General features: G+C 47.6%; 1 protein-coding gene across 8 annotated transcripts in view; it reads right to left on the bottom strand.

The window, feature by feature from the left end:
* The window catches only part of LOC149333823 (uncharacterized), a 138284-nt gene that overhangs the window by 33369 nt on the left and 91261 nt on the right, over positions 1 to 13654 (bottom strand). For 6 of the 8 annotated variants that reach the window (XM_089558793.1, XM_089558799.1, XM_089558791.1 and 3 more), the window contains one exon: positions 4249 to 4371. The exons of the other annotated variants lie outside the window; for them this stretch is intronic. In XM_089558793.1, coding sequence (XP_089414919.1) covers positions 4249 to 4371 — 123 coding nt within the window. The remainder of the gene's footprint in view (positions 1 to 4248; positions 4372 to 13654) is intronic. 8 annotated transcript variants of the gene reach the window in all.

The following is a 13654-nucleotide window of genomic DNA, read 5'->3' as shown; positions in this document are numbered from 1 at the left end:
GTGGCTCACTGGTGCGTCAACTGCGCTCACGTGGCTCGTCACTCGTGCCTCACGGCTGTGGCTGTGGCTTTGCCCCGCTCATCGTTCGTCACTGTACTGTGGTGTGACGTCACTAAAACGTTGGTTACTCTACCAGAGTAGTGAGTGCTAGCGATGGGTCTAGATCGTGAGAGTGAGCATTTAGGTAATCTTTGGAACCGAATTAAAATATTTTTTAAACGTTTGTTGTGTCCAACACCTAGCTGTGAGTGCCCTTGCGTGCAGAGGAATCCCATAGCAGGCTTTTTATAGCCTAAAAATTTGGTGTCTCCACCCCTTTAAAATACACCCCTGCGGTACCCCACCCTCCTGAAAGAATTTTCTGGGCAGTGTTGAACCGAGGCGTACATGAAGTGAACGGTGGGACAGAAAATCTTTTAAGCAATTCAGTCATTCCGAGGACACCCAGGTCTTAAGTCGCATAGAAGCCCAAACCTCCTGGTGATATCGTAAGCGTTCTCCATATCAAAGAAAACTTCCAGGCAGAGCTGTTTCTGCATGAATGCTTCTCGCACTGTGTTTTCAAGGCGGACGAGATGGTCAGTTTTTGAATACCCCTTTTTAAATCTACATAGGTGGATGTCAAGAAGATCACGGGATTCGAGGAGAAGCATTAACCTAATATTCAAGGCACTTTCGAAATATTTGGCGAGGCAACTCGTGAGTGTTACAGGTCTGTAGCTACTAGAGGAGGGTGGTGGCTTTCCAGGCTTCAGGAATGGCACAATAACTGTTTTTTCCCAAGCCTCTAGTATTTTTTTCACTTTCCACATTTTTTTCAAGAATTGTAAAAGTTCCTGTACTGCAGCTTCGGAGAGATAGGCCAGCATCTCATGATGTATTTCATCAGGACCGGGTGCTGTCTGTTAACTGCCCTGCTGTTAAGTGTAGTTTAGTTATTATACCCCTCGTTCGAACTGCCACTTGTTGGAAGTTTTTGTTTTTCAACTGTGTTTGTGTGCTTTAAAATGACCCTGTATAGTGTGTGTAGAAAAAATTGAAGAAAAATGTTCTGCTAGTATGCCTGCCTGTTCTTCAATACTTGCTCAGGACGAACTGGCGGGCTAGTTGGTTACACATCTCAAAATTTTTGAACAATACTTGTTTATATACCAGGGGCTGTGAGAAAAGGGATTGTCAAGGGGCAATAGCTGCAAGTTGTTTAATGAACTTGCTCCCACATTTTATTCCGTGTGATTCAACAGTTTATATATCAAATATAGTTCTGCCATGGTGTTTATTCAGCGCGTCGACGGGTCTACCTTACTATGGCTCTCACTGTAAGATTTTCGTGCGTTGGGTACAAAAAATTACCCATGCTTTATTTTGTGTCCTTTTTGCTTTTATATTCTTGTGAATACCACACCTTATAATTTTATGGCACCACAACCGAGAGATAAGGAATAAGAGGCTGTGAACATTTCATTGTTCGTTGATATCTAGATCATCCGAAAACAGTTTCTTCAGGCTGCAATTTTCTCGGAACAGTGCACAGTCAGCCAAGTGCAACTTCCAATGGCGAAGTTTGCTCGGGATGTTTGACGGTGAGGATGACAGGCTAGTAATGATTGGCAAATGATCACTTCCACGTGGGTTATCCGGAACATTTCATTCAAAGTCAGTAAACACAGATGGTCAACTAAAAACTAAATCCAAGCAGCTCATGTTTCCAGTGCTTGGGGAGCAGTGCATGTGTTTTCCTGAATTCAGTGGGCAAACATTATTGCACAGAATAATATCTTCTAAAATGCGACCTCTATTATCTCTTTGTGTACTCCTCCATAAAGAGGAGTAGGCATAAAGTCCCCGACTACCAGATATGGTTCTGTTTGGAAGTCGTGAAGTGTGACTGTTAGGTGTGGCTCAAGATATATGGAACATATTGTGATAGTTTTAAAACGGAGAGCAGTGAATGCAAGAGCTTCATATTTGGTATTTCTCTTGATTTGAAGGTTTGCAACAACAGATTGGATCACAATAGCAACACCTCCAGAGATCCTGCTTGCTTGCTCTCGGTCACATCGAAACACTTTATAATTTTAAAAATGTTTGTGTGTTTAGAACTTAGTTTCGTTTCCTGTAGGCATGAAACCACAGGGGAAAGTTTGTTTAAAAGATCAGCTACATCACTGTTGTTTTTTATGTATTAGTCCGCGACAGTTCCAATAAATTAGGAACTCCATTTTTAATATGATTTGGGGGAGCAGTTAAAAACCTATGTTCTATGTTCCCGATTTGGAGGATCCTGTCACTGGGGCCCTTTCTTTCCTTTTTCTCTCAAGACAGCTGTGCCACCGCTGCAGCGATGTCGACGCTGTATCAATCGCCTAACTAGAGGCTCTGGAGGCCCGCGGAGTACCCTCAAGTGTACAGTCTAGAGGCCTCTCTCGACAGGGGAAACCTTGCGGGCGGCTGACTGAGGGGCCGGTAGGCCCTTTTTCAGTAGTGGCAGGGCAGCTTTCGCTGCGTCTGCCGGAGGAGGAGGAGGGGGGGGGGGTCTCCCTTACGCTCCGCATCCGCCAAGTTTGTTTTTTTCGCAAACTTTTCCTGGCTTCCCCGTACGTTATATTTTTGTTTTCAATGTTATGATTTGACCCATGGCCGTATCTGAGGATCTGCGGGGGATGTGTATATATGCACGGACTTGAATTTTAAAGTATCCCACTTCTATTGTTTAGGGTAGTGTGCTTGCATAGAATGTGAGGAACACGTAGAAATTTCCTTTTCACCTTTACGGATAGTGATTCGATCAGTAAGACCACCTAGCGTATTCTTTTCAGTGACGTGGAGGAAGTCTGAGTCTAATATTATGCCGCTGACGCTATCTAGCGTTCTACGTGCTCTGACAATCACAGGGGCATCCCAAATAGGCATTGTTCGCATACTGTGGCTCATTATCAAGTTCGAGTAGCAGATCTCCATTGGCTATTTCGCTCACTTTGTATCTTAGGCCCAAGAGATCTGTCAAAACATTTTGACACTACGAACGGGGACGACATTCGGGCTGGTTTTTCTTGAAGTTCAGAATGTATTACATAATTAGCAAATTTTTTAGTTGTTCTTCGCGGAAATTGTGTAGCGTCTTCGGTTCGCCTCTGTCTGTCGGGGCGATCAGTTTTTGAGGATTGGGAAGCCATAACATGTGCGTGGTGTTCGGCCACGGTCCCAACCATGCAGCCCGACACAGAGGCGAGATAGGAACTGCCCGCGCCATTTGCACACTGTAACTGTAACAAAATATGGCGTAACGCAGGGTGGTTGGCGAAACCACACCGCCTGGAAGAAGGAAAAACCAAGACAGAAGGAGAAAGGAAAGTTGTGATAGAGATGATACGAAAGTTAACGGTGGAGTGGAGGGGAGGAAATAGCGATTCTCAATTTCCCCCGGTCGGGTCAGGCGGAGGTGCCTACTGCAGGGCACTGGGGCCAGGGTAGTGTGTTGTCTCAGTCGAGGGGCTTTTAAGGTCGCAACACTCGGCATGGGCTCAACCACCAGGATCCTCTTTCCCCGGACACGGCGATGCCACGCACTGCTACGCGTGGGTGCTCGGGTGAAAATTTCACTTCAGTTTCTTAGATAGATGTATCTTCTGAGTTATCGGTTTTTCCCACCAAGCAGCTTCAAAATACTTATGTACGTATTAGCCCTATTCAAACCCTTATTGATAACCATTACAATCACCTTGCCTTTTGGAGCCGTCTTAGAGGAGGACTGTGAACTAATTTGTCGTGCAGTAGGCTTAAGACATGGACCAACACCACATGAACGTTTGTACCGTGAGTGGGGTCGTGCGGTGGCCCTGGGCACCCGCGTGCCTTGAATTTTCTTGTGGAATGAAGTTTTTACCACCAACAACAACAGTAGGCTTACGGTCAAGCAGTTAAAACTACTCACCCCACTGCTTCATCACAACCTAGCACAAAACCAATTTGGTGGGTAAGTACAGTGGCCTATTGTACAGTCAGGCTGAAATGAAACGCGAACAGTGCATGTCAACAACACGAAATATTTTACCTGTCTACTTTACAGTGCAATATACAACTATCCTTTTTCATGTTTCTGGCGAAAAGGTCTACAGAAGTCCATATTCACAAACTGGCTCTAAGCGAATATCACGCAGCAAAGTAGAAAACTATCGCATACACGTGTTCGCGTTTCATTCCTCCCTGACAGTGTTTTGTAGTGGAAATTTCAGATAAACTCAGCACCTTATCTCCGACGTCGTAAACCAGGATAACCCCGTCAAGCTTGAAGCAAAGTCCCAGGCGTAGCCATGGATCCCTACCGCCTGCCCTCTTCAAGTAAACTTCCCGGGCTAGCCATGAAGTACACTGTAAAAAAGGGCAGATCACGCATGATTATCTGTTTTTGCTGTGTTAATTTGTTTTTCAAATACACTGGACTCTAGGTGCAAAAACTTAAGAATTTAACTTTCACAATAGAGGTAAAAGTGCGAAACCTACCTTACTTTACTTTGTTTCAGTCAGGGTGTCGAACCGGAAACGAACCTGAACCCGAAACCGGAACCGAACCCGTATTTTTACCCGGAACCGAACCGAACCCAAATTTTTTTCGCCATCTTGGAACTGAACCCAAACCGGAACGATTCAAAGGAACCGTTCCGAACCGGTTCGGGACTCGGTTCAGCCGTACATCTTTTGCAACACGACATATTTCTTTTTTTGGCAGACAAAAGGACATGTGCCAGCGCGTAGATTTACGCACCCAAAGATGTCTGTGCTAGGCAATACAAGAATGGCATCCAGTCTATGCGACAACAAAACAGAAGGAGGACCCGTGTCTAGGAAAAAATCCAATTGGCGCTTCTGCAATGTGCTCGCGGTAATTTGAAAGCATTTTACGCCGGATTGATACGAAATCTTGGATTTAATAGTATCCCCCTCTCACATGCTTACGTACTGCTTTAATCGAATTGTTAGCACTGCTTTAAGTCATAAAGCATTGACTGAGAATGGCTTCCCTTTCTTTTGTGTAGTGTACCATAATTATGAGAAACACAGCTGGAATTACCCAAACACGTTGTGCAACATTAGCTTTCGGAGGCATTCCTCTGCTCAGACAGAAGATACTAAATAAGACCCCTCACCATGGCTCACTGGCTGTGGTGCTCGGCTGCTGATGCCAAGGTCGTGGGTTCGATACCGGTGGCTAGGCCGCATTTTGGTGGCAGAGAAATGAAAAAATAGCTGAGGCTTAACTTGGTTAAGCCTGGAGAATGCGAAGCAAATTTCAAATTTCATTTATTTGTCCCTTAAAGGCCCGAAGGCATTACATAAGGGGGGGCGTACATACAGGTTGGAGGGTAGTGGCAGAGAACACAAAAAAAAGAAAGGGGGAAAAATACACGGGGTACAAAAAGAGTACAATAATATACAAACTAAAAGCAAGAAATAAACATACAAAAAGAAAACAAGGAACAGTTGGCACTTCGGTGTCGCAGTATGAATATGTTTATGAGAAGTGATTAGCCAGTTTCTCGCGGAAAAGGCGGCGATCGGAGCATGTTATTATGTTGTCGGGAAGGCCATTCGCGTAATTTGGAGGCGCACAACCACAGCGACGGCGCGAGGTTGGCCCCCGTTTCTCCACTGTCGTGACGTCATCGTGTCACGTGGTGTGACGTCATGTATCACGTGATTTGGAGGCGCACAACCACAGCGACAGCGCGAGGTGGGCCCCCGTTTCTCCACTGCCGTGACGTCACCGTGTCACGTGGTGTGACGTCATGTATCACGTGATTTGGAGGCACACAACCACAGCGACGGCGCGAGGTGGGCCCCCGTTTCTCTACTGTCGTGACGTCATCGTGTCACGTGGTGTGACGTCATGTATCACGTGTTTTGGAGGCGCATAACCACGGTGAAGGGCTGAAGTGGTAGCTAAAGTAGTATGCTTCGCATAAAAAAAACGCACGTGTACTGTGCGATGTAAGTGTACTTTGAGGAACCCCAGTTGGTCTACGTTAATCTGGAGTCTTCCATGACAGTGTTCCTGATAGACTCCGCGTTGCTTTGACGCGTTACCCCATATATTAACACTATTATTGCAAAGCAAGGAAATATGAACTGTTTTTTTTAGAATCCGAACATTCTTTGTTGCACACGAGAGAAATACTAAAGGAAAGGCGGGCATAAGCAACGGTGCGATAATTAGAAAAAATAAATAAATAGCGATTACACGAAGATGCAATGCCCAGTACATCCTCTAGCTGAGATGCGAATATGATTACGCCCAGAAAGATGCTACTGCAAAGAAATGTAATTGCGATTAAGTGAATCGGTGTTATGGTGATGCGCTGAAATTGTTCTGCTCCTAAAAAAAAATGCCAATCTCTAGAGGGCAGATTCGTCATGCTGTTCTCAGACTGCTGGATCTTAATTCTCTGACGGGCGGCTTCACTCTGCCTCTCGCTGCCGCTCATGACAGAAGTGAACAGTCATCGAAGCGAAGGTCCACAGAAATAGTTTATGGTGTTCATCAGGAGCAGCTTAACAGGGTAAATATATTTAAAAATACTTAATTAGAAAGAAGAAAAAACAACCACATGCCGCCATTAGGATCCGAAGACACGACCTCCGAATTTCGCGTCCGGTGTTCTACCAGCTGAGCTACGGCGATGGCTGTCCAATCTTCTGCTTTCTGGGGTACTTATGTGTAGTGTAACCGAGATATGCGAGTGTTCACAAGCGCCACCCACGTCAGTAGCGGCGAACGTAGTACATCTTCTTTTACCGTGAGTGTCACGTAGGAACATGACCGATCGGTGATTGCGGAAGCTCTGCAAGAACGCTCACTTCGGGTTGTTTGTGTCTAAGACGAGAGGCTTGTTGGCGTTCTTTCGTTGAACGCTTTGGCGACGACCTACATGCAGCATTCACAGTAATTAACCTCCGGTAGATCGGCTGCATGTAGAGGGGGCATTTTTGAGCGCAGCACTTATGCGCCCGTTCCTGCGTTCCGCGTCGTAGTCGGCGTAACCGGTTTTCCAAGTAGCAAAGTGAATGAAACGCCACCTGGAAGGTGGCTGCCACGGTAAGATCCCGCAAAGTGGCTAGCAGCGTAATACGCCACATGCAAGGTGGCGTTTACGCACACATGCACTCCACCGCAGGTGGCGTGCGAAGAGTCGCGCTCAACTTTCACATTACTGACAATCGCAACCGTCCGTCAGTTGTTTACCAGTGAGAACCTGGATGTGTGCCCACCAGATTGTGCACGCGTGTTCCCATACATATGTTCAGGCGTACGCATGGGCGCGCGCACACGCACACAGCCATGCACGCCCGGCCGCCCGCCTGCCTCTTCGCACACACACACCACCACCACCACGCTTTTTTTTAATTTTTGAGAAGGCTAAACTACCAATCCAGTAAAGAAAACAACTACCATACTCTAACCCCGAGTGGAAATCGAGCCAGTGGCGGCGGGCGCAACACAGAAGCTTCGTTTACTGATGCCTTGGGCTACTCATCCATCTTCGAAGACTGTTTTTACTGTTGTCGCATGGAATATCAGGAACCTCCCTGACCTCCTCTTGCCTTACTTGACTGGGTCGAATTCAGCGATCTCGCCATACGGCTTCAGGCCACCATCACTCCCTCACACCGCCAGCACATAAAAATTCCGGAAGCCACACACGTCAAGAAAGGGCAACCAGTCAGGAGGTAGAATTTGCAAGCATTTACGGTCTGAACTAAATTGCACTGTTCTCTGACCACCGACCTCGCTGAACACAGCGACTGGGCGTGTTTATCAATCATGTGGCTTTCCCACACGCTAAACAGACTTATTAACAGGAAAGACAGATAGAGAAATGGACGGAAAGGCAGGGAGGTTAATCGGGCGGTGCCCAGTTGGCTACCCTACACTTGGGGAGGCGTGCATCCTACCCTGGAGGCTACCCTACCCTGTGGAAAGCGTGCATCTGAAACGGTGGATCACTAATGGGGAGCCGGTGATGGCGACCCAGGTTGGCGGAGGTTAGGGTAGGGTAGGTGTACTTCTGGGCCGATAGCGGTGTACGCATGTATATATCACATTGTACATGCGGCAGTGTGGTGCACTAGCGTATCTAACATGCTTGTGTACTTCATCCTGCCAGGAGAAGGCTTGAAACAGATTAACAGGAAAAGTTCGCACGGAATTCCGGGGTCTTTCATCATAAATTGTATAGTGTAATGCGCGAACTCAATGTCCTTTTGAAGAAACTGCTGAAGCTGGCTATCTCCCAAATGAACACAGCATTATAACACAACAAAAAAAGAAAAAAAAAACTTTAGTGATCACTACGGCGACCCGCACTGGGAGAATGCGAAAGCATTGATGCCTCCTTTGTACTCGTCGCCCCTCTTTGCTTCACTTTGCGTCTCTTTTTACTTCTTCCGATTTTGACGTATACCGCTATTTTCAAGTCCTCACACTATATGCACGTCTGAGGCTATTTTGACATCTGGTTTGGTTTGGTTTGGTTTATGGGGTTTAACGTCCCAAAGCGACTAAGGCTATGAGAGACGCCGTAGTGGAGGGCTCCGGAAATTTCGACCACCTGGGGTTCTTTAACGTGCACTGACATCGCACAGTACACGGGCCTCGAATTTCTCCTTCAAAAAAATTCAACCGCCGCGGCCGGGATCGAACCCGCGTCTTTCGGGACAGCAGCCGAGCACCATAGCCACTGAGCCACCGCGGCGGCTATTTTGACATCTAAATGCCCTTTTGCCCTCTAATAACTAACTAATCCAGATCAATCAGATTTAGTGAAGAGCGCCATTTTATCATTCTCTGACAAGAGGTTGTGTTTTTAGCCCGCATTTTTGAAGCCTAGTACTGGTTTGGTTTGGTTTATGGGGTTTAACGTCCCAAAGCGACTGAGGCTATGAGAGACGCCGTAGTGAAGGGCTCCGGAAATTTCGACCACCTGGGGTTCTTTAACGTGCACTGACATCGCACAGTACACGGGCCTCTAGAATTTCTCCTCCAAAGAAATTCCAGCCGCCGCGGCCGGGATCGAACCCGCGTCTTTCGGGTCAGCAGCCGAGCACCGTAACCGCTGAGCCACCGCGGCGGCCTGAAGCCTAGTACTGTTTTCACGCCCTCACACTATATGAACGTCTGATACTATTTTGACTTGTAAGTGACATTTTTGGCTCTAATTATGTGTTGTGTTGGGTTTAATAAAGCACATAAGCAGCTAAGGCCATCACGCGCCAAGCACAAGGTATAGAAATGTCTTCTGTGGGATTTAATTAAAATATAGAAGTGATCAGTGGTCTAAAGGGCCTAAAAAGTTTAACTACCTAGCAATAACGATGAAAATGAGATTTAGGAATGGCTAATTGTAAAAGCTTTAAAAAAAGGTCACATAGCCTCAGCGGCCATCCTTGGCTAGGCAAGGATGTCGAGGATCCCAAACAATCAAATAAAAGCCTCAGCCTTCCTCTCTGGGATGAGAAAGTGGCTGAGGTGGATCATGCAATAAAACGAGCCAATGGTTCAACATTTACAGTTTTTCAAGTACGCCTGCTTCTTTTAAAAAGCCAAAAATAGAAGGTATGTTAACAATGGCATTACCATCTAAGAGCAGTGTAGGATGAAAAGGAATACATTCATTATAAAATTGACTAAAATACTTTTTTCTTTGTTTCTCAAGCTTCACACCAGAGAATATAATATGGTTAACCCTTAGTTCATCCCCGCATTCTTCGCAAACAGGTTTGTCTTGTTTTGTTAGCAGGAAATGCTGGCAGGAGCGCACTCTTCCCCTATCCTGGCGTCACGCCAAAAGCATATTCATACCAAAGCCCCACAAACCTCTTACACCCTCAAATCTCCGTCTCATTTCACTAACCTCATGTCTAGGCAAGCTTTTCGAACACGTCGCACTCGCCGACTCACCCAACACATGGCGGAGCAAGACCTCTACCCGCACAGCATAATGGGCTTCCGTCCCCATCTGTCAGCACAGGACGCCATGCTCCAACTCACGCAGGACATTTTCCACCCCCTCATTCCGGGTCACACAAAAGCTGTCCTAGCCTTGGATCTCTCCAAGGCCTTTGATCGCCTGGACCATCAAGCGATCATGGCGGCTCTCTCCTCCTTGAACACAGATGAACGTATGTACACCTATATTCAAACATTCCTTACTAGCCGCACGGCCGAAATTCACTTCGGTCCCCACATATCCCCCCATACACCCTTAGTGGGGTCGGAACCCCCCAAGGGTCCGTCCTCTCCCCTTCCTCTTCAATGTCACTGTCATTCCCCTTGCCCGCAACCTACAAACCATCCCTCATCTTCCGCATACAGTCTATTCCGATGATATCACGCTATGGACCACCCATGGCAGTGATGGAGACATAGAGAACACCCTACAGTCCGCACATACCCTCACCCAAACACATGCGCGGAGTATCGGACTCTCCTGCTCACCGGAGAAGTCGGAGCTCCACATAATCCGCTCCACAACACGAAACTGCCCCACAGCCCCATCACCGTGACACTGGAAAACCGGCCCATCCCGGAGGTAAACACTCTCCGGGTACTTGGCCTCCACATCCAGAACAACGGGAAAAACACACTCACCATACGGAAACTCAAGCAAACAACTGTGTCGATATCCCATCTAATCCGCCGCATTTCTGCACACCACCGGGGTATGAAGGTACATGACCTATGTCGTTTCATTCATGCCTTCGTCCTCAGCCGCTTTATCTTCACGCTCCCCTACCTGAAACTCCAGGCCGGGGAAATCTCCACCCTGGATGTCATGATTCGAACACCATTTAAGATAGCACTACACCTACCCCTAAATACCTCAACCGAAAAACTCCTTCAACTAGGCCTACACAATACGATAGGGCAGCTTATCCAGGCCCACCGACAGACACAATACATACGAGAACCACCAGGTCTTGCGAGAACCACCAGCGGGAGACAAATCCTACACACCCTCGGTATACGCCTACCAGCCACGGATACCACACAGCTCCAGGTCCCCCGCCATATTCACCGCGAACTACTTATCAAACCTCTCCCCAAAAACATGCAGCCCACCTACCACGAACCCCAAAGCAGAGCTTGCGCTCGGGCGCTCCACAAACACTATGGCACGGAACCGTCTGCCGTTTGGGTGGATGCTGCATGCACAGGCGAAGACGCGGTTGTAGCCATCACAAACCCCTCCCTCCAACCGATTGCCACCCATCACATATCCCCCGCTGCCACTTCCGAGGAGGCCGAAGAGGCCGCCATTGCCCTGGCTATCACACGCACGAAGGCTCGATATGTACTGACAAATTCTAAAACTGCCATACTAAATTTCGCTCGCGGGAGAGTTCACGTCCCTGCATTTCGCATACTGGACTCTCTCGCCGCGCACCCGCTCCGCCATGCGGAGTTGATATGGGTGCCTGCCCACTCCGGGAATCCAGGAAACGAAGCCGCCAACGCTTTAGCCCCAGCTTCTCTGAACCGGGCACCGGCGGCCTCCGACCTGGGGTTCTCGCGCGAGCGCATGCACTGATTCAGTGAAATGACGCAGGCCTGCAAAGCCGAGCGTCGACTCTACACCCCGCCTCATCCCTCCCTCGACAATTACCAACAGAGACTTAGGAGGCGGCTCCAAACACGCACTTTTCCCGCCCCTTACATATGCTCGCGATATCACCCAGTCCACACGAACCCCTCCTGTACCCTCTGCCTCCACCCCAAAGCCACTCTAGACCATATCCTTTTCCTCTGCCCGGCGGATCCTCGCCCGCGGGGCCTGGAGCACCTTACCACTTGGGAGGCTTGGGAGACCCTACTGCGCTCCGAGGACCCGGCCAAGCAAGCCATCGCCACCGGCCGGGCTGCCAGCGTCATGAGCCTCCGGGACATGAACGTTTGAGTGCAGTGGGGCCGTGCGGGGGCCCAAGGACCGACGTGTCCAAAACTCCCTTGTTCCAAATAAAGTTTTCATCATCATCATCATTAGCAGGAAGTTGTGCGTAAGGTGCGTGTGGCCTATTCGGAGACGGCATGGGATCACTTCCTTGAAACGTTCCTGGTGTACACACGACTTAAATTCACGTAAAACTGGTTTTACCGAGTGTAGTTTATTATTTACTTCACTGTTCCCAGCCGACTATCATTTTCTCTTTAGTTTCCTATCTACTAATTTCATCCAATCCTTAAAACGTATTACTATTTTTTTTTATTTCCATGCCACGAGCTTTAGCAGCGCAAAAATCTGCTCGCTCATTGCCTTGTATTCCGACATGTTTCGGGACCCAGCAGAGTTTTATGTTTTGTCCTCGAGCTGTGGCTATTACTATCTTGTGTATGATGTCACCAAGTATAGGAGTGATTGCGTTTCCCGAAGGAAGAGCTGTAAGTACACTAAAGGAGACTGTGTAAATAATACTGTTTGGGAGGTTCTCGTGCACTAATGTTTTCTTTGGCCACACAGACTGCAAAACTTTCTGCAGTGAAGAAGGATGCGCTCTGTGGAAGTCCCACTGTTTTCTCCAAATTCCATCGTACTACTGCGCTTCCAACGTAGACATCCGTTTTTGAACCACAGTGTAAAAATCCGTAAAACTGCTGCATTTTTCTTCGAGTGCAAGAAATTCTTGTATTATATGTTATTGGGGAGTTTGTTTTTTTTACGAAACTGAGTAAGGGTGAGATTCCAGATTGCAGGAAAATTGTACCATGGAGGCAGTGGGTCTCGTCTTTGAGCAATGGCAGGTAATGTGTCTAGTACACTGAGGTTTCAGCACATCTCTTCAAAACGCAGGAGGAGTGGCCTTATAGCTAGCGGTTTGTTGCTAAACAATGTTCTTGATGGTCACTTTGTGACTGTGGGGTAACATAGGTGTTTGGGGAGCAAACGGATTTTTAAAATGTACAGCATGTGAGCGTGGTTCTTCGGTCTGTAAGTGATGGTTCGTTGGCTTCTACATAAAGACCGTTTGTGGGTAATGTCCTGCATGCACCAGTGGAAAGACGTAAACCTAAGTCATGAATTGGATACAGTCGTTTAAGGTATGATGGTCTCGCTGACCCATACACTATACACCCATAATCAAGGATAGAGAGTACTAAAGAGCGCTAAATTTTAAAAGGCATGTCCTGTCGGCACCCCCATGTTTTCGTGACCGTACTTTGAGTATGTTGAGGACACCGGAGGCTCTCCTTTTTAGTGCATTTTTATGAAACAGGAAAGTGAGTTTTTTTATCAAAGGCTATGCGAAGGAATTTCATCATCATCATCATCATCAGCGTGACTACGCCCACTGCAGGCCAAAGGCCTCTCTCATGTCTCTCCAATTAACCCTGTCCTTCGCCAGCCGCGGCCACCATATTCCCGCAAATTTCTTAATCTCATCCGCCCACCTAATTTTCTGCCGGCCCCTGCTACGCTTGCCTTCTCTTGGAATCCACTCCGTTACCCTTAAGGACCAGCGGTTATCTTGCCTTCGCATTACATGCCCTGCCCAAGCCCACTTCTTCCTCTTGATTTCAACTAGGATATCATTAACACGCGTTTGTTCTCTCACCCACTCCGCCCGCTTCCGATCTCTTAACGTTACACCTATCATTTTTCTT

The sequence above is a fragment of the Amblyomma mixtum genome, chromosome 8 (genome assembly GCF_055824585.1).
Source record: "Amblyomma mixtum isolate Tamu chromosome 8, ASM5582458v1, whole genome shotgun sequence".
NCBI lineage: Eukaryota > Metazoa > Arthropoda > Arachnida > Ixodida > Ixodidae > Amblyomma > Amblyomma mixtum.
This window is presented reverse-complemented; position numbering and strand designations above follow the sequence as displayed.